The 20,853-nt window shown below is 40.4% G+C and overlaps 1 protein-coding gene across 2 annotated transcripts in view; it reads left to right on the top strand.

Annotated features, from left to right (window-relative positions):
* The window catches only part of LOC128941417 (protein C18orf25-like), a 66,408-nt gene extending 55,783 nt beyond the window's left edge, over positions 1-10,625 (top strand). For both annotated transcript variants that reach the window (XM_054283172.1, XM_054283171.1), the window contains 2 exons: positions 7,013-7,139; positions 10,436-10,625. In XM_054283172.1, coding sequence (XP_054139147.1) covers positions 7,013-7,139; positions 10,436-10,625 — 317 coding nt within the window. The remainder of the gene's footprint in view (positions 1-7,012; positions 7,140-10,435) is intronic.
* The last annotated feature ends 10,228 nt before the right edge of the window (positions 10,626-20,853 follow it).

The following is a 20,853-nucleotide window of genomic DNA, read 5'->3' on the forward strand; positions in this document are numbered from 1 at the left end:
GTGAGGCTCCAGAACACTTGCAGTACATTGATGACATTACTATAAGGGGAAACAGAGCAGAGGAAGTTTTTTGAGAAAGGAGAGAAGATAATCCAAATCCTCCTGACATTTGGTTTTGCCATAAAGCAAAGTAAGGTCAAGGGACCTGCCCAGGAAATTCAGTTCTTAGGAGTAAAATTGCCAAGATGAACATTGTTAGATTGCAGTGGATGTGATTAACAAAATAGCAGCTATGTCCCCACTGACCAGCAAGAAGGAAACAGGCTTTTTTAGGTACTGTGGGTTTTTGGAAGATGCACATCCCAGAGTAAAGTCAGATTTTAAGCCCTCTCTATCTTGTGACCCAGAAGAAAAAATATTTTAAATGGGGCCATGAATAGCAACAAGGTTTTGAACAGATTAAACAGCAGATTGTTCATGCAGTAGCCCTTGTGTCACAGACATGTTTTATGAAAAATCCTTTCCTTAGGATTTTTTCTCCTGAGAAGCTGAGGCCTCAGGAACAAAATGTAAACAATAATTATCTGCTGCTGTGGAATGCAACAGGTGCATCTTTGATTGGTTTCATGTGGTTGTTTTCTAATGAATGGCCAATTATAGTCCAGCTGTATCGGACTGTCTGGTCACTCACAAGATTTTATTATCATTCCATTCTTTCTTTTCCTTGCAAGCCTTCTGATGAAATCTTTTCTTCTATTCTTTTAGTATAGTTTTAATATAATATATATATCATAAAATAATAAATTAGCCTTCTGAAACATGGAGTCAGATCCTCATCTCTTCCCTCATCCTGGGACCCCTGTGAACACCACCACTTGGGCCAGTCAGGACAAGACAGGATGTGAGGAACATGCTCTACACTGCAGATTGGAAGAATGGTCCTTCCTGGAGCCTCCGGCAAAAAATACCTGGGGACACTCGAGGATGACCTCTGGGATTCTGGACTTGGTGGTGCAGAGGATCTGAGGCCAGCTACACCCCAACTGAGAAGGAGATCCTAGCAGCTGATGAAGGTTTTCAAGCTGCTTCAAAAGTGATTGGCACTGAAGCACAGTTCCTCCTGGCACTCTGACTGCCAGTGCTGGGCTGGATGTTCAAAGGGAAAGTCCCTTCCACGCATCATGCCACTGGTGCTTCGTGGATTAAGTGGATCACTCTGATCACACAGCAAGCTTGAATAGGAAACACCAATCATTGAGGAGTTTTGGAAGTAATCACAAACTGTCCCGAAGATGATAATTTCAAATTGTCATCAGAAGAGGAGGAGGACAAGGTGAGAGGTGCTAAGGAGGCCCCAGCATATAATCGGCTACCCAAAAATGAAAAGCAATATGCTCTCTTCACTGATGGGTCCTGACATATTGCAGGGATATATCAAAAATGGAAAGCTGCTCTACACAGTCCCACACAATGAGTCACAGAAACTATTGAGGGACAAGGTGGATCAAGTCAGGTTGCAGAGATGAAAGACATCCAGCTGGCTTTATATATGGCTGAAAGAGAGAGATGGCCAACAGTCTACTTCTACACTGACTCCTGGATAATAGCAAGCACCTTGTGGGGATGGGTGGACCAATGGAAGAAGGCCAATTGGCAGCACAGAGGAAAACCCATCTCGACTTCTGAATTGTGGCAAGAGATCGCTGCCTGGATAGAGAAGTTGACTGTGAAAGTACATCATGTAGATGTACACGTACCGAAGAGTAGGGCTAAAAAGGAGCATCACAACAACAGACAGATTGACCAAGTTGCCAAGAATAAAGTGTCTCAGGTAGATCTGGGCTGGTAACATAAAGGTGAATTATTTCCAGCTCAGTGGGCCCATGACTCCTCAGGTCATTGGGGAAGAGATGTAACACACAGATTGGCTCATTACCTGGTGGACTTAACCATGGACATCATCTCCCAGGTTATTTATAACTGTGAAATGTGCTGCAATCAAGCAGGCCAAGCGGATAAAGCCTCTGTGGTATGGGGGATGATGGTCAAAATATAAATATGGGGAGGCCTTTCAGATTCTTTACATCACACTCTTGCAAACCTGCCAAGGCAAGTGTTAAGTGCTTATCATGGTGGAAGCAATCACTGGATGCCTGGAGACGCACCCTGCGCCTCACACCACTGCCTGGAACACCATCTTGGGACTTGAAAAGCAAGTCCTGTGGCTTCATGGCACCCCAGAAATAATTGAGTCGAACAATTAGACTCATTTCAAAAACAACCTCATAGACACCTGGGCCAGACAGCACGTTATTGAGTAGGTGTATCATATTCCCTATCATGCATCAGCCTCTAGGAAATTTCAACAGCAGAATGAACTATCAGAAACCACACTGAAAGCAATGGGTGGTGGGACCTTCAAACACTGGGATCTGCATTTGGCCAAGGCCACCTGGTTAGTTAACATCCGAGGTTCTACCAATCAAGATGTCCCTGCTCAGTCAGGACCCTTATGTACCACAGAGAAAAAGTCCTTGTGGTGCAAATGAGAAATAAGAAAGACAGATTGGATTAGCCCTGCCTCAGGCAAAGACAAACTTATCGGTGGGACTGTTTTTGCTTAAGGATCTGGTTGCACTTGGTGGGTAATGCAGAGGAATGGAGAAGCACAATCCCTCAAGGGGATTTGATTTTTTGGTTAGAACTGTCTGTAATGTTGAATTATATATGTAATATTGGTTGTTGAATGACGCTCCCATTATATATCATAAATACTCTGGCCAATGAATTTGGACTACTCAAGTTACACTAGTCATGGACTAAAATTAACAAAATTCTTGGGGGAACTGTCATTGAGCACTTAAATAATAACTGTGTTTGTATATAGTTATTTGTATGTGTATGTGTATACATTTTAAAGCTATAAAATCTGGGCATGAGTTGCATGGTATAGAATAAGGGGTGACAATGTCTTGGGTACAGAGACAAGGGGGTGGAGCTTTCAGTGCTGTTTATTCAATATTCAAGACCATTTTGCATCATAACCATGGGCATGTGTTGGGGTTTGACACTGGCTAGAAGCTAGAAGCCAGGCACCCACAAAAAACCACTCACTCATTCTCCTCTGCTATAGTTGAGCAGAGGAGGGGGAAAGAACAATCAAAGGGGCTCATGAGTTGAGGTAAGGATTGGGAAGAAACACTCTAAGGGCAAAACTGGCTCAAAACTTGAAATCTTTAAAGAAAAATTTATTAACAGAAATAAAAGAGGAAAATGTGAACTAAAATAAACTTTTAGAACACCTTTCCCCTCCCCTCCAGCCCTTCTTTCCTTTCTACCGACAATGAAAGGAGACAAAACATGGGGTTTTTAGTCAGTTTGTCACTTCTAAAAAATCTTTTTTCAGTTTGCTTAGGGAGAGGAGTCTCTTTTCCTATGCCGTGGGGTCTTTTCCATGGGAGACAGTTTGCTGCGAACTTTTCCAGCATGGTTCTAATTTTCACAAGTAGCAGTCCCGCCTGACCTGCTGCAACGTGAGTCCCTTCCACAGGCAAACAGTCTTCCCACAACTGTTTTCAGCAGTCATTAGTTCATGGGGTGTAGTCTTTTAAGGATGAGCTGTTCTAGTCTGGAAGCTAGGGTCCTCTTTCTCTATCTCAGAAAGCAAGGGTCTTCTCTCCCTGTTCAAGTTTCTCACTATATTACAGCTTTTCAGCATTCATTCCCTCCAGTGTGAGCACTCTTTTTCACGGGCTGCGCATGAACTCTGCATCCCCCCCATACACTTCATGAATTACAGGGAAACTGTTGTATTATAGTCCTCACCACAGCTTGCAGAAGGATTTCATCTCCAATGCCCAGAGCACCTCCTCCTCTCCCTCCCTCCTTTGCACCAACCTTAGTGTCGTCATGTTGCTCTCCTCACGTGTCTTCACCTTTTCTTTGACTCGGGAGAGAATTGGTGTTTGTAGGTTCGTTTGTTCTCAAGTTCTATCAATTGAAAAGTTTTTATAGAATTCTGCAGTGCTGAAAGGTTGATCCCATCCGGGCTCTGCGTTGGGGAGCTGCTTGCCATGCCCTTCGCTGCTGGCCATGTAGTCCCTGCCAGAACCGAGCAGGTGGTGCCAGCTGCCATTTAGGGCTTCTGTTCATGCGGGGCATCGAGAAGGAGAAGCTATGGCCACTGCCCCTGCTCTTCTGTCCACAGCACAGCTGGTTAAAAGTAGCTAAGCAAGTAAAGTTCATTGCGAGCCATGCTGTGCTACCCCAACTGCACCGCTCCAGCTGTGCCGCCACTCCCAGCTCTGAGATGACGGCGGCTGTGTGCCTGCTCCTGGCCCTGGCCACCCCCAGTGCCAGCCACAAGGCTGCTCTCAGTGCTAGGAGGGCACCGGCACCTACCCACCCCTCTGAGGAAGAAAGAGAGCTTCCCATGGCTTTTTTCTTTCTTAAATATGCTACCACAGAGGCATTCCCAACTTCTCTAATTGGGTCAGCCAATATGTCCATCATCAGCGCCTTTGGGGATTGGCTCTGCTGGGCATAGTAGAAGTTTCTAGGAGTTTGTCTCTCAGAGGCAGCTTCTGTGGCTTCCTCCACCTCCACTAAAAGCCAGGTTGTGTTAAACTAACACAGCGTGTTTTTGGCAGGGAAAATGCCATGGCCAAAAATGGAAAGGGGGCCATTTTTGTTTGGCTCACTCCAGCTAAAGGACCTGCAGATCCCAGCACCCCATGCCCCACCATTTCCCCCTATTTCCCATCCCTCCAGGATGTTTTTGCAGAACAAGGGGCTGAGGAGAGACATCGGCGCCACTCTGGGGGATGGTGCTGAAGTGACAGCTCTGTTATGCAGCTGAGACCAGTGGAGCCAGGGCTGCACAGTTTCAGTTCACCATGGGACCAGTTCTTCCCCCCGCTTCAGGGTAGCAAAGTGACCTGGAGCAAGGGCACTGATTTCAACTGAGTCTGGCCAAGCCAAGAGGGAGTCCAGCTGAGATGAAAAGGAGCCCAGTGAAGTGGTAAGAAGAGGCAGTAAGGTTGCAGAACCAACCTCCTCACACACCCCCAGTGGTAGTGGCAGTGCAGGAACCTGGTGTCAAAGTGAACTCAGCAGGGAGAGATACTCACTGCCACTGCCACTGCCACTGCTGCAGTGCCAGAGCAGGAAACTCTCCACTGCAAATCTGGAGCTGTTCCAGGCAGCACCAGCACCTCCCATCCCCCATTGGAATTGCTCCGTAAGTCCCTGCCATCTTTTCTTTGTTCCAGAGAGGCCACAGGATATTGTTGACTTTTTCTGAGTGTGGAAATGAAACTGGAGATAATTTTAGTAAGGAGATAATATAAGAGCAGATCTTTATTTGAAGGCCTTTGGGGGCAGTTATGGAAAGATGTGCACAAAAGCCCACCTCCACAGGGGTGAGTACATTTTTATAGGTTTTAGGAAATTAGCATAATTGATAAAAAGCAACAGTTAGGAGGACAAGTGGTGATGCAATTTCCCCCCAGGTCAAGCCCCTTCTCTGGAGTCCCTCCTCTTCACCACTAGCTGTACTTAGTCCGTGAAAATGTATCTTGAAGAGTTGTTCTCAACCTTGATTCCCAGGAAGAACCAAGAAAGCATAGGGGCCTTGTACCCCCTGGGGCTTGGAGCTCTGGAATTTGTTTTGTCTTTCTGCCTAGGGAAAGGTCATGGAAAAATACTGGGAAAACTAGCCATTAATACAATAGACTACAGAGCTACAAATATATGTGCAAAGAATACCAAAAACATATAAAAGAAGAAAAGGCAAACCCCAAAACATCATCAACACCTTGCGTTTGTTGGTTAAACCACTCTTGTACAATTTTCTTTTTTATTGTTGCGTTTATTGCTATTTTATTTAATAAAAATGTGTCTCTAACCTTTTTTAACCTCATGTAGTTTCATTTTTTGGTATTTTTCTTCCCTCCACTGTCATGAGGGAGGGAAGGGGGAAAGGGCTCATTCAATCTTAAACGTTTCATCACTGTAAAACCGTTACATCCTCTCATCTTTGAAGACATGCCTACTCAAGCTAGATATGCATAATACATTCACCTCCTCTCAAATTTCCTGCTTGACTACTGATTCTTCCCTTGTGTAATACAGATGAGTGAGTGGTTCCCAAGGAGTAGGTAGTGTCATCTGCTTCAAGGCTGCCCATTATCCCCCAGGTTACTGCTAAAGAGACAGTAGAAGTAATTGTCTTTTTTTGTTCCCTAAAGTAACATTTTTAAAAATAAAGATTATCTTTTTCAATTTAAATCTTATTTTTAATTGATTTTTAAAATAATGTATTTACTGTAAAAGAAATAATTTGGTCTGGTTTGTGTTTTCTATGCAAATATTATTTAATATGTCCAAACAAAGCTTCACTAATTGGGGTTAAGAACCTTCTTTGTGTTTAGAGAGGACAGACTGAGGAACTGGATATCATTGAGGAACTGTAATAAAAAAAAACCACTGCTGTATATGGGACTTGAAAAAAACAGAAAGTTTTTTTACAAGTCTTTGCAATAATGTTAGAGCAGATGTGTGAAGCAGCATGGCCAGAAACTGATGGGTTTATTGTTTTTTATTTCATTGACTGACTTCCCCTATCTAAAAAAAAATATATTCTCAGTGTGTGATGTTTATGTCCAGCCTATAGGCTTTATTTTTCACAGTATCATTGAGTTTGATTTATTTGCATTAGATGGTCTTTTTTCTTTATTTTACAGGAGTTTAGGCAGTCTAACTCAGCATTGTCATAAAAGAACAGCTGGAAATCCTAATTACATTGAATGTTCTTGATGCAACAATCAGAGTTGGTTCACATTTGTGTGATAACACTATCACTGGAGCTATTGAGACTGGAGAAATCCAGCGGTCATCTTGTATTGGGTGATAAACAGAAAGTTGGATAACTTAATCTAAAAAGATTTTCCATTTGCAGTGTTTCAGTCTTTTTTTTTTTTTTTTGTTCACTTGGGAAATTCCTTTTTCAGCTGATTTCTGAGTTATGTAAGTTGTTAAACATTGGCTGTATTTGCATTTTCCCCATCTATAGGTCATTTGGATCCAGGCTTCCTTGCAGGTGACAAAATATCTTTAAGTAATGCCCAGATCAATAAAGAAATTAATATCGCCTCTTCTGATAGTGAAGTAGAGATTGTTGGAGTTCAGGAACATGCCAGGTATGAATTCCTTTTTCTTGTTCTAATATTTATTTCATTTTATCAGAATATCTGTATTGCCAAAATTAATAAAAAAATGCTGACTTCCACTGCTTTAGTTATCCATCCATGACTGATGTCCAAAAGGTAGCAAATCACAGAATCACAGAATCACAGAAATTCTAGGCTGGAAGAGACCTGTAAGATCATCGAGTCCAACCCATGTTCTAACACCTCAACTAGATCATGGCACCAAATGTTGCACTTGTTTTTTCTGTTCCACTGGTCATGGTGATATCAGAATTTATTTTTCTTTAGAACACTACCAACTTGATAAGTATTCATATTAAGCTTGTGATTTGATATCAAACATTAACAGGCTAAAGATATGTACTATTAAAGTACCAAATATTGAGATACCAAATGTATAGACATCAGGACTTCAGATTTTAAAGGCATAGTGTGAATATGCAAATAATGAAACTAAAATATTTATATAGGTTCTTGTTTCCTTTCAAAATATTAGCTTTAAGCATTTAATCAGCTTCCACTTTAATTAATCAGTAGTTGTAAAAATGCTAATAACTTTTCAATAGCTTATATCTTAAGATAACCCCTTTAGATTGAAAATCATATCTTCATGAATCTTGGTTTTATTCCAGGATACGAGTTCAAATCCCCAAAGTAAAGGAGGGTACAGAAACCAGAGGTTTCAAGCTCAGATAGAAAGCTGTCCAGCTGTGCTTCAGGTGTTATTCTTACTAGGCATTTTTTTAATGTTACTCTTCATCTTTAATCTATGATCTTCATTTGCTTTAAGATATCACGAAGCAGTTGAACAAGACTGGCATTTGCATATAGTATGGAGTGTCAGTTTGGTGGAATAAAAGCAAGTTAAAACACTATATGGACAAGGTCTAAAACTAGTCTGCTGCCTGGTGGATGTGGTGGATGCTTGGAGTCAGAAAAGGCATGTGAGGGACAAAGCAGAGCTGTTCTTTGTTGTCCCTTCACCACATCTTTCTTGGTGAAAGGAAGAAGGAAGGTGTGTAGGACTTAGTTTCCCAGGCAGGAAGCTGTCTTTGCTTTTAGAATAATGAAAGTCCTTGAGTGGCTAACTCTTTTGGAAGATACTAATTCCTTAGGAAGTAGCTGTCCTGACTGTTTATCCAGCAGCCCAGGGCTTGGAGTATCTTTGTGCCAATAATAAGCAGTGTGGACTTGTCCTCCAATACTAGTTTGTGTAAATCTGTCTAGCACTATGCATGCACAACCCTTCTGTTTGAGGTCCCCTATTCAAAAACTTTTCATGCCACTTCCCTCAATAATATTTACTGTGTACAAGAAGGGAAATGTGAAGTAAATGCAGAACTTCCATTTAAAATCAGTTTTAGTAGATATGGACTGAAATAATTTCAACAAAGGCAGACTTAAAGCACACTTCTGTGCTTTCCTTTGTTCATGTAACCATCTATCATCTCCCACAGGCTAGTTTTTACTGCCTCTGTTAAATACTCATGTGTTTCACTTGTTCAAATCCTATTTAGAATTGTATTTCTCTTGCAGGTCTAGGCTTGCAGTTATGAAATATTGGTGGGCTTCTTTCAGGGTTGTCTTTTGGAAAAGGTTTAGGTTTTTGATCAGTATTTTTACATGCTTAGCATGGTGTTTGGATTCTGTTCTCTTGCTCACACTGTTTTTTATCATGCTCCATATTCCATGTCATTATTGGACTGGTGTGAGTCATGACACCCTGGAGTTTATCCATCATTTGTAGTTTTTAAGGTTATTAACGTATTGGTGCAGTTTTTCATCATTAGAATATTACTTGGCATCTACTTAAGACACAAAGACTATTTTTTTTTTTTAGTTTGTTTAATTTTTTCCAGTTATGCTTAAAAATATTTCTTCTTAAAGAAAGAAATCAGATACATTTGTTAGAGTTCTGGTCTCTTATTGCTAATTCTTTGTAGATACATACTTTAAGTATGTATTTTTAACACTGAAGAAGTAATGAAAAAGTCATTTTAAACATCAAAACATCACATCCAAAAGTAAATAGTGTATCTGAGAAGGCAATGAGACATTTATATTCAGAGAAGTTACAGCTCAGAGAATGAGATTTTTCATTCTATTTAATGAAATTATAACGAGAACTAAGAGAGATGAGCATAACCTAAGTAGTGCTGGAGAAAATAAATTGCATTACCTCAAAAAAAAAAAAAATTTAAAAATGCCTGGGATATTTGAGCAACGCATAAAATTTAGGTTCCTGAAATACAGTACAGGCACATTCACAAAGAAATGTGAAAAGCTTACCGCAGCAGCCAAAACGCCTCCTACTTATGTGTGCAGCCACCATCAGTGCTTATAAGAGGCAAACCAATTTTTGGAGCACCAGACAGCAAGTTTTCCTAGTGTTTGTTTAAGACTTACAGGTGGAAATTATCATCTTAAATGCTCCAGTAAATTCTTGTCATCACTTTATCATATAACAAAATTGGTCTTTCATTGTGTTGTGTTTTTTTACTAATTATTATTATCTTGTACTTCAATCATAACATATCTACTATGAATGTAATAAGTAAAAATACTGTGCAAATAAGTAGATATGTACCTTGCTTCAGCAAGGCACTTGAGTGTGTGTTTATCTTTAAATACATTATTTAGTCTCATTGACTTTAATCACTGAAAGATTCATTGTTTTGCTGAAGTTGGGCTGTACTGTTATCAGTGAGCATTTCTCAGCATTATTGTAATTTTAGTTAAGAAGACCAAAATAAATATCAGATGCAATTACTGTAATCATGGAATTGACAAGCTTTCTTTTTTAAATATTGTAATTAAAGTATCATTGCCTCCTTATTTTAACATGGGTTTGATTTCATATAGAAAGATAGCTTTTCTTTGTCACATCCAACCTCACTTAAAATTTTTCTCTTTTTAAGTGCAGCAGGTAAAAGTGCTATCAAGAAACTATGCTTCTCAATAGTGCATGGTATTACACATAATAGGGCAGACTTCTTCAAGATCCTTGGAATCCGTGCACATATTTTGTAAGGAATATCACTTTATACCCACTGGCAGAATTCAGTTCTTAAAAATAATTTTATCACCACCACCAAGTTTAAATTTAGTCTCAGCTTTGTTTACTGGGTATTTAAGATGTGATGGACTCTACAAATGGAAAATCCATGAGGACATTTTAGAGAGGGGCATGTTAACAAGATGCCTATGTGATAAAACACTGCAGCTAAGAATTTTGCTCCTGAATTCAATAGTAGCTTTATTCCTTTGTGGTTTTTGCCTTGCTACAGGTATGTGCGTCCCAGGGGAGGTGTGATTCAGAGTGTGTCATCTTGGAAGCGTGGCTCAAGCTCACAATATATTAACACTCAGCAAACACAATCATGGACAGCAGTGACTCCCCAACAGAACTGGTCTTCACCCCCAGAAGTAGTAGACCTCACTTTGGATGAGGATACAAGACGCAAATATCTACTGTAATGCAGCGTCCCTTTGTTTCTGTCCCCACCCCTTCTCCCCTTTGTGGCATAGAAGTTCATGGTTAAAGCTTCAACTTTAGAAGCTCCCTTCTTGGCTTTAAGAAATTCAAACTCATTATCTTTTTCATTCCCATAAGAATGTAGTATGATTTCAATATAATTTAAAATGGTTTTGCCTTTTCAAAGAAGGATTCCTCTCACAATTAAAACCTAATAGTACCAAATTTAAAACACATCTACAGCTTCTAATATGTGTATGTTAATCTGAAGAAATAACTGTGTGCAGACTTATGTCCACCCACTCTTTCTCACCTCCAATTTCAGAACATTTTTAATTTATCAGTATATTGAGTTGGTTAGTCGAAGCTAGTGTTTTGCTGTGTGAGCATCAGTGATTTTGAAAAATGTTGTGTCCTCACTGATTTCAGTGGAACTGAGGGGTATTCAATACTTCTGAAAATTGGGCCAAGAGTATTTTTACCCAAGCTGATTTGGATATTTTAGCAGTAGGAGGGACTGTCTTTAATGCAAATGGCCCATAACATATGCACTGAACAGCTTTTATTTTAAGCATTTTTATTTTCAATATAATTTATAGTTTGCACACTTCAGTTGTATTTTATCTGACTACTGTGTTTCACTGATCATTTATCATGTCTTGTTATGGTTTAAAATAGTAATAGTAGTGACTTAGTAGCAGATGATTATGGCAAAACACAGGAAAAAGAAAAGTAATAAAAAAGCCCAGCATCCCTCTCTTTTTTAAATAGAGCTGAATTTTTTTTCCTAAATGAGTCTTGCCTGGAGTAGAAGGAGAGAAATGAAACATTTTGCTTGCAGTCCTCATTTCTACTGTTGCTTATTTGCATCATTCACCATCTCAAAAAAAACCCAACCCCAAACAAGTTCCAAAATCCTAGTCTGGCAAAGCACTTTAGCAGCTGTGTAACATTCAGCAAGGACAGTTTGCTGAAACTAGATGGACCATTCAAGTGCTTAAAACTCTGTCCTAAAAGGTGTTGCAGGATAAGAACTTAAGGTTGTGATTTTTAAAATTATTATTATTATTATTATCATTATCATTATAATTATCATTATTATTATTATTTTAAATATATCTGGATTATTTTCCTGGCTTTAGGTCATGTCTCTTACACTAATTTTGGAATTGTTTTTTCAGATATGATTCAGGAAACACTTTCTACCAGAATATTTACTGAAATCAGCAAAACTACTTACTTTAGCAGACTGTAGTTTCTGTAGTGTATATGGAAATTCTTGCCACTCACCTGTCATTTTGAGCCTTTCTCAAGGCAAAAACCAAAGATTAGACTTTACAAGATTATATTCACTTTAAATGTCTATTGTGCAATTAAAACATTTCTTTGTATTCCTGTTGTTTCTAGTGGGAATTTTGTACCGCTCTGTCATCAGATTTTCTGCCATTTGAGGCTGAACAGTCAGTAATGAGGACATGGGAAGTTCTGTTTTCTTTTTGTGTTAGCTGGTTTATAAATTTTATTTAGCTTCCAATAATTTTATCTGCAGGTAAAAACAAAAACAAAAAAAAAAGCTCAGACTGCACTTTAAAGAACAATTAGATAAGGGATTGATATTCCAATTTCAAGCTTTCTAAAACATTGAATATAAGTATATTGCATGGCCAGAAAAATGTATGTGGTGCTTCCAGTGACTGATTTCTCTCTCTGGGGGAAGGAAAGAGGTAGGGAGGGGAGTGTGGATGGAGCCCATTCACACTGCAGTAGGGAAAAGCCCCATGCTATTTGGGCACTATAATCAGTAGTGGCTGTCAATCTTTTCTCCTTGCATTTTAATCACACAACTCAGCCATTATTTTAGTGAGCTAGCACACATTTTGCAACAGTAACTTAAACAGTGAAATACTGTGGCTGCTTTTTCCTGTTCCACAAAGTCTTTTGAACATCAGTTGTGAAGAAAGTTGCAGAAATCCATTCGTAGTCCTTCTATTAAAAATGCAAGCTAACGCTCTTGTTTTTCACTTTGTATATGATGTGAGTTCCATGTATATATAAAAACAACTGCGTGCTAACCAAGCTTACTCCAATTGTGCACTGTGTTTGTTTAAACAATTTATGTATTTTAGTCTGATGCAAGTTTTCTTTTATTTAAAACACGAAACACTACATTTTTTTTCTTATTCTTAACAAATTTGAAAGGGTGATGAGTAATCTGAAAAGTGCAATCACTGGATAGCTAGGAAGTTGTTTGGTTTTCTTTTTTTTTTTTTTCCTTTTTTTTTTCTTTTAATAAGAGCAAAAGGTGCCTGTGTGATTTTGCTCTTCTCATCAGGAAACAGAAATGATAGCCATTGTATGGCTAAGAACCAATGCACTTGGGCCTGATCCAAAACCCATTGGAGTTGATGGGGGACTTTCCATGAACTTATGAACTTTAGTATGCATTGCCTCAAGCCCTTCAGGGTTTAGCAGTTCCTGAATTGTTGGAGTGTGAACTTGGAATCTTCTTTAGTGAAAACAAAGCTTTGCTTAGAATATAAATGTTTAAAACGTGAAGCCCTAGTTAAAAATTCTAAATTGTTCTCAACAGTCATTATTTAGTTCTCATTTTCCATCTAGTATTTAATAGTCTTTGAAGAAAAAATAATAATAAAACAGAGTGGTATATATATATATATATATATATATATATATATATATATATTTGTGCAAGATAAGACCTGTTTTTTGAATCAAGTCTGTAGCGTAAAGGTTAAACTATTTAAAGACAAAATAAAATGGTGTATTATTTAAATAATAGAAATTTGTTTGGGATTTCTTTCCACTTGCATCAATCTGCTTTGTCACATCACCAAACTAAAGCCCTAAGGTCTGGGTTACAACTGTCCAAATTACCACTTTTCCCCACTCTAATGTGTTTAATTTTGCACATTTAGAATGTAAAAGTGATTTCCTGACTGCAAAAGCTTGCTTTTATCTGTCAGACTAGGGCAGGACCATCACTTCTCCCTGTAACACTGGTGAGGGATATAAGGGGATGTCCAGGTACCAGTAACAAGCAGCTGCTGCCCATCATAGAACCATACCATGATTTGGGTTGAAAAAGGCCTTAAAGACAGTTGGCAGGGACACCTTCCACTAGATCAGGTGGCTTCATGCCCCATCCAACCTGGCCTTGAACAGTGCCAGGAATTAAGCAGCCACAGCTTCTCTGGGCAACCTCTGCCAGTGCCTCACCACCCTCACAGTAAAGAATTTCTGTCTAATATCTAATATAAACCTGCCCTTTGTCAGTTTGAAGCCTTTCCCCCTTGTCCTATCCCTCCATACTCTTGTCCAAAGTCTCTCTCCAGCTCTCTTGTAGTCCCTTTAGGTACTGGAAAGTGCTCTAAGGTCCTCCCAGAGCCACCTTCTCCAGGCTTAACAACCCCAACTCTCTCAGCCTATCTCTATAGCAGAAGTGCTCCAGACCTCTGAGAATCTTTGTGACCTGCTCTGGACTTGCACCAACAGGTCCGCATCCTCCTTATGTTGGGAGCTCATTGTGCTCTGCAGGATCCCTTCTAGGCATGTGGTTTCTGCACAGTCTCCATGTCCCCATACACAGCAGTCCTTAAGGTGTCTGAGCAACCTTCACACCAGTATTTCTCTGACTGCATCCCCTTGTCCCATTCTCCCAGCTTTCAATGAGCTCCCAGCTGGTCAATGAGACCAATGTCACACTCAGATTTTCTCACACAGACAGTGCTGACAAGCTCAGACCTACTGCCGTTTGAAATGGATGTGTAGACTAGCTATGAAGCTCTGGGCAGGTCCTTGCAGACCACAAGAGGTGGTGCTAGGCTGAACTGCATTTTGTTACCACTAAATTATACCAGGGAATTTACAGCCACAAGTAAAGAGAAGGATAGTAAGAATAACTGCTGTGCTAAACTTGGGGTCCCACTGCCTGCCAGTCTTCTCATAGGCAATATGGAAATAGCAATAATAATAACAATAATAATAACTCATTACATTTCCAGCTAAATAGGGAGTTTGCTTCAGTTCCAATGTTTGTATCCTGTGAGAAGGTTCTCAGTGGTGAGAGAAGAGACATTTATCCATGTATTTTAAATATCAAGATGGGCAATGAGAGTGAATTGAGTTGGTTTTCAGCCCCACTGAGTTCTTGGCTTTTGTGAAGCTTGAAAATACAAATTCTGGGCCTGGTGGTGGTTGTGGAGGTAGACACCAGACTTGGATTTTATTTCATATTTATCACCAGTTGAGGGAAAACTGCTGTGCAGTTTGGTGCAGATGTGGGAAGAGGAGAACTGACACATCTCCTGAATTTTTTTTTCCACCAGCAAGACATACTCATTGTCTTTAGACTTAAGGATACATTGAATGAAAAGCTTCAAATTCCTTGTGCAGTACTTGGCACCTTGTGGCTCAGGCCACTTTGCTTTTATGTAGGAGCCACATGGCTTTGGGGAAATTGTCATTTCAGGGGCAAAATAAAAACTGATAAAAACTACCCAAAGAGGTTAGATTTTGTATTGTTTTCTCCAGTGAATTTGTTGCAATGCAGATTAATTTTGTGGCTGAAAATTTAGTTTATCTACCTTGAAATGGGGATTGAAAGCTTTTTATTAATTGAATTAGTTCCCCAGTTCCCTGGAGAATCTGTAAATGGTGTCCTTTGCTGAGTGCATCACCTCCATTTGCTGAAATACGACTTGGTTTTGCCTCTCCTTTTTAGGATCTTAATCTATGAATGTCAGCTGCTGTGGCTTTCTCTCCAGAGTATCCCAGGGATGCAGTTTCCCTTCTGTCTGTAAAGGAAAGGAGCAGCATGCCTGCAGAATGCAAAGTTGTGATGGACAAACCCTGCATTACTTTTGTCATTTGGTGCAAAGAAGGTGAATGTCTTCCTTTTACTAAAACTGAACAACAGATGAGGATCCAGCCCTCCCTGGTCTATATTTTGATACCAACAACTATGTGAAAAGTAAATGAGTCCTTACAACTACTGATTCATAAATGCCCCTTGGAAGTTTTGTTCTTGGAACTCGTAGTGTCTTCTGGATTTGTAATTCAGTTTAAAATTAAAATTGAGTGACAGCTTCTGGGAAGGAAGCATTTTTCAGACAGTAAATCTCAGGGCAAAGCTGGAGTGGACACGGGAAATCTGTCTGCAATTTTAATTTCAAATAATTTTCTACATTTATTATCTGCATTGGCAGCTTTGTATTAATCCAGAGCAACCACATCAGAGCTGGGAAAAGAAACAAGTTGGCAAAAATTGGCACAGAGACCTGAGGGATGGATTTTGCATCAAAGAGTGATAGGTACAATTTGTGTCAGCCGGGAGGGAAAAGAGTACACTGAAATGGTGGGGTACACCCCATGTACCACCACTCTGACAGTGAACTCGGACACCAAAAGCAGGGTTTGGCACCCAACCCCTCCTTTGGGGTACTGGAGCCAGAAGAATGGAACAAATTGTGAATGGAATCAAAGAATAGGGTTGTGTTGGATCAAAAGTCCAGGAGCTAATCCTTTCCAATCCTTGGAATGTATGAGAGAGTACTGGGGAAACCCAGGGAAAATTACCCTCAAACGGAGGGCCCCTGATGGAATTTATTGGATATGTGGCAAAAAGGCATACAGTGAGTTACCCTCTAGATGGAAAGGATCATGCACGTTAGGTATGATTCATCCAGTTTTCTTCACTCTCCCAAGAGCAAAAAGTAACCTGCTAGGGGCTCCATTATATGAGACCCTGAGGAGAGAGAGAAGGAGCCTGAAAAAGATAATACCGGTGATAAGTGGTAAGCAGACCTGGGGGGAGGATGAGTGGCCAGCATCACGAATAATTGATTATTATGGGCCGGCCACTTGGGCTCAGGATGGAAGCTACGGGTACAGGACTCTGATTTACCTACTGAACAGATTGATTAGGCTGCAAGCAGTGATGGAAGTAATTTCAAATCACACCTCTGAGGCTCTGGATTTGCTAAGTCGGCAGCATACCCAGGTACGGGCTTTTGTGTACCAGAATCGGATAGCCTTGGACTATTTGCTAGCCGAAGAGGGAGGGGTATGAGGGAAGTTCAATGAATCTGAATGTTGCATTGAGATCGATGATTATGGGGAAAGCATAAGAGGTCTGGCAGCTGAGATCAAAAAGCTGGCTCATGTCCCCGTCCAGAAGTGGAACTCGATCTTACAATCGACCTGGTGGGGCAAACTATTCGATGGGGCATGGTGAAACAAAGTAATGTTTCTTGTACTCTGTTCGGTAGCTGGGATCCTGTTCCTTCCCTGTCTGATCCCCTGTTTCATCAGATTGATCCATTCCGTTGTCCAGGGAATGCCGATTGCTATAATTCCTGTGGAATCGGAGGGAGCTTCCGGAAACAACACATCCAAGATCATGCAACTAGGAGAAAGGAAGTATGCCAGTAGTGCTGCTGAAGCACTGGCAAAATTTGAGAAACAAACATCTGTTAAAATGAATAATGTGGAGTATCAGCGTCTCCCACCAGGAGATTATCGAATAGTGTAAAAGATACCTTATTGGTGGGAGTCCCTCACTGGTGATGGGTAGAAATAGAGAATTTAAAGGGTAGCATGAATTAAATTGGTGAAATAAATGGGGAGGGATTGTTATATGCAGTGTAGATAATTCATGCTATAAGAAATAGATATATGTTTGTATAAAATATTAGTAGAGTCTAAACTCATGTTTGTGTATAAAATATTGGTGAAGGTTAAAACATAAGCTGGTGAAACCCCCCCCCTCTCCTGTCCAGGAACAGAAGTTATTCATATTGCTACCAGTTCCCGGACAGAGTTAAGATAAAATCAAACCCTGTTCACATATGAACAGAGCAGCTCCAGGCACGGTGCCTGCGATTGTCTATACGGGGGCTAGGGCTATTCACATGTTAACCAGTTCCTGGACTGGCTCGGGAGTGCGCTGGACCCATTATCAGATGCAAGAGACAGGCTGGGGTCGATTTAATTTACACCTGGAAAGATATCATCTGGAATTTCCTGGATGATGATGAACAGACATCTCAGGAAGCTCACAAGGTCTCACACCTGGACCCGAGATGGCATCACCTATTACATGTGAATGGCTTTCCCCTGGAATACTCAGACATTTCGTCTGGGCTTTGGACACTTTCTTTGTCTAATTCTACACATGTATGGACCCAACTTTACATGCCAAGAAAGACAAAGAACTATGTGGTCATCTCTGCCTCAGGCGGGATAAACTGTATATAAACCAGCTGCTGGAAGCACTCGGGGTGAACTCCTGGGGACATGCTGCCACTTTGTCAGTGGACCCTAGTTCACCCAGTGCCTGTGTCCGGGGCAGACGCTGTCTTGGCTGTGGGTGATTTTTCGAAATTTTCTATTTTTGTTAATTGACTTAATAAATCTTTGTCAAATTTTTATAAATTTGGATCCCTATTTGATCATTTATAACAGAGGGAAAAGAAGAAACTCCAACTAAATAGATAAACAAACTTAAGAGAAATAGGAAAATGGTCCTAAGCAAGCAGAAGATCCGAAAATCTTTAAAGAGATGGGCACAGAGGAGGACTAGGGGGGTCATAGACTATATTTTGGTTTTTTTAGGGGACAAATACCATCTGGAGCCTGTGATAACTTTAAAAGTGGGTCCCCAAGAAGAATAATTGGAATTTGTAGTAGACACAGGGGCAGAGAGAACCTGCCTGTTAAATATTCCAAAAGGCTATAGTGTGAGCAAACATACAGTGAAAGTAACGGGCAAAAGGAGGAAGTTTTACAGTTCTGGTCATTAAAGATGTGGTAATTGAGAGGGAAACTAAAATTTGGATGGGAGATGCCTTATTGGTCCCAGGGGCAGGTAGCAACTTATTGGGAAGAGACATACAAGTGCAATTAGGAATAGGAGTTGCATCAGAAAATGGGAAAAAGACAGCTAGAGTTTTAAAATTAGGCCAAGAGGATGAAGAAAAATCAACAAGGAAGTTTGGGCTCGGGAAGGAAATAGGGCAGGATTAAATATCCACCCCATAAGGGTTATGACTGAGAGAGAAGATTGTCCTATACGTGTACGTCAATATCCTATATCCTTAGAAGGAAGGGAAGGTTTGAAGCCAGTAATAGAAGGACTAATAAAGGATGGGATATTCGAACCTTGAATGTCTCCTCATAATACCCCTATTCTCGCAGTAAAGAACTCCAATGGGAGTTATGGACTAGTACAAGATTTAAGGGAGGTTAATAAAAGAACTCAGACTTGCTACCCAGTGGTACCAAACACTTATACTCTTTTAAGTAAAGTCCCACCCCAGCATCAGTGGTTTAGTGTGGTGGATCTTAAAGACGTTTTTTGGGCCTGCCCACTAGCCAAGGAAAGCCGAGATATATTTGCCTTCAAATGGGAGGATTCAAAAACTGGGACAAAGCGGCAATTAAGATGGACAAATTTACCACAGGGGTTTACGGAATCCCCAAACTTATTTGGGCAAGCTTTAGAAACAATACTACAAGATTTCCCTACTCCTCCTGGAATACAAATTATCCAATATGTGGATGATCTTTTACTATCTGGGGAAGCTGAAGTTGAAGTGAGAGATGCTACTATACAACTTTTATATTTTCTTGGGGAAACTGTAATTTGTAGAACCAGAGGTAAAATATCTTAGACACTTAATAAATAAAGGTAGCTGGAAACTCAGCCATGAGAGAATTGCAGGAATTTTATCCCTTCTCCCTCCCTCTTGAAAGAGGGAGATCAGAAAATTACTTGGATTATTGAAATATTATAGATTATGGATTGAGGGGTACACACAGGCAGTAAAATTTGTGTATGAAAATTTGACAGAGGGAAATTATATAAACCACCAAGGAAGATATTGTTAAATTAAGAGTTGAAGTTAAAACTAGCCTAAGTACCAGCTTTAAGCTTACCCTTGTTAGAAAAATCCTTTATCATTTATACATAAATACAGAAAATGGGGTACCTCATAAAATTTTAATTCAGGGGCGAGGAAGAGTAAAAATCTAGTAGCATATATATATATATCACAAAGATGTTAGACCCAGTAAGCCACAGCTGGCCAGTATGTATTTAAGCTATAACATCTACTGCAATCCTAGTAAAAGACAGTTGTAAGCTTACTTTTGGAAATAAACTAGTTGTGTACACCTTGTACTGTCTGAGGTGTGTTGAACCAAAAAAAAAAAACAAAAAAGTAAGTAGAGAAGAAAGAGACAAGTTGAAGTAGGGGAAGTAGGGGGGTGGTTAGCAAACTCTGGGATGTTGGAATGTGGAGTGATGACATCTTGGTGCTAGAAGAGAGCAGAAGTGTGAATGCGGGTTGTTTTTTTTTTTTTTTTTGGATGAAAGGCAGGCAAGTGTCTTAACACATGGTTGTTAAGAGCCGAAATGGGGTCCAGAAAGGATTTAGCAGAACGGGCCCTGCTTGAAGGGAAAAGACGATAAGTTGACTATAGAAAGAAAAAGAATGTCAGGAGCACCTGAAGACGCCAAGTTTTGGGGTTGTCAAGGTTGGGAGGTGCCTGACCTCTCCCTACGAGCGGCAGGGTCTCGGGGACTGTCCTAGGAGCAGATTACACAGGCTTGCCGGCCAGGAGCAGGCCGGCTCAGTGGCAGAACTGCCGGAGTGGCTCCCAGACTGTCGGGGTCCCGAGTCCAGGATGGTAGCGCCGGCCCCAGTAAGTGGGTCGAGAGAGAGAGAGAAAAAGAAAGAGGGAAAGAGAGACAAGAAGAGAGAGAGAGGGGGCAAAAGAGACCCAAGGCATGCCCCCAGGGTCCCCATGCCCATGGCTGTTCTCCCCTGCTCCAGCCCTGCAGCGAAGTGGCAGCAGCGCGGGAAGGGCGAAGAACAGCATTGACAGCAAAGCTGTGAAGAGAGGGAGAGGGGGCTAGCACTAAATGGTAAAATCAAAGCAGAGATTGCTGACTCTCTCCAAACTTCACAAAGTAGTTTGTTTTTCTTAAGTAAGAAGTTTTTTGTTTTCTTTACTGTTTAAACGAAGAAATTTTTTTCCTGAAGAGTGGGTGTGTAAGACTTAAACAATTAAATGTTGCCCAAAAAGTAAAAAGCAATAGATGTGATACATCTCGTGTTAAAATCGGCCTGGCCTTTCTTATTTAACTAACTGAAACTCACAGAAAGAAGAATTTGCCTCTGCAGCTATTAGCACAGATGGATATTAGAA

The sequence above is a fragment of the Melozone crissalis genome, unplaced genomic scaffold, assembly GCF_028551555.1.
Source record: "Melozone crissalis strain CALT ecotype California unplaced genomic scaffold, PUWL_Pcris_2 ptg000035l_1, whole genome shotgun sequence".
Lineage (NCBI taxonomy): Eukaryota > Metazoa > Chordata > Aves > Passeriformes > Passerellidae > Melozone > Melozone crissalis.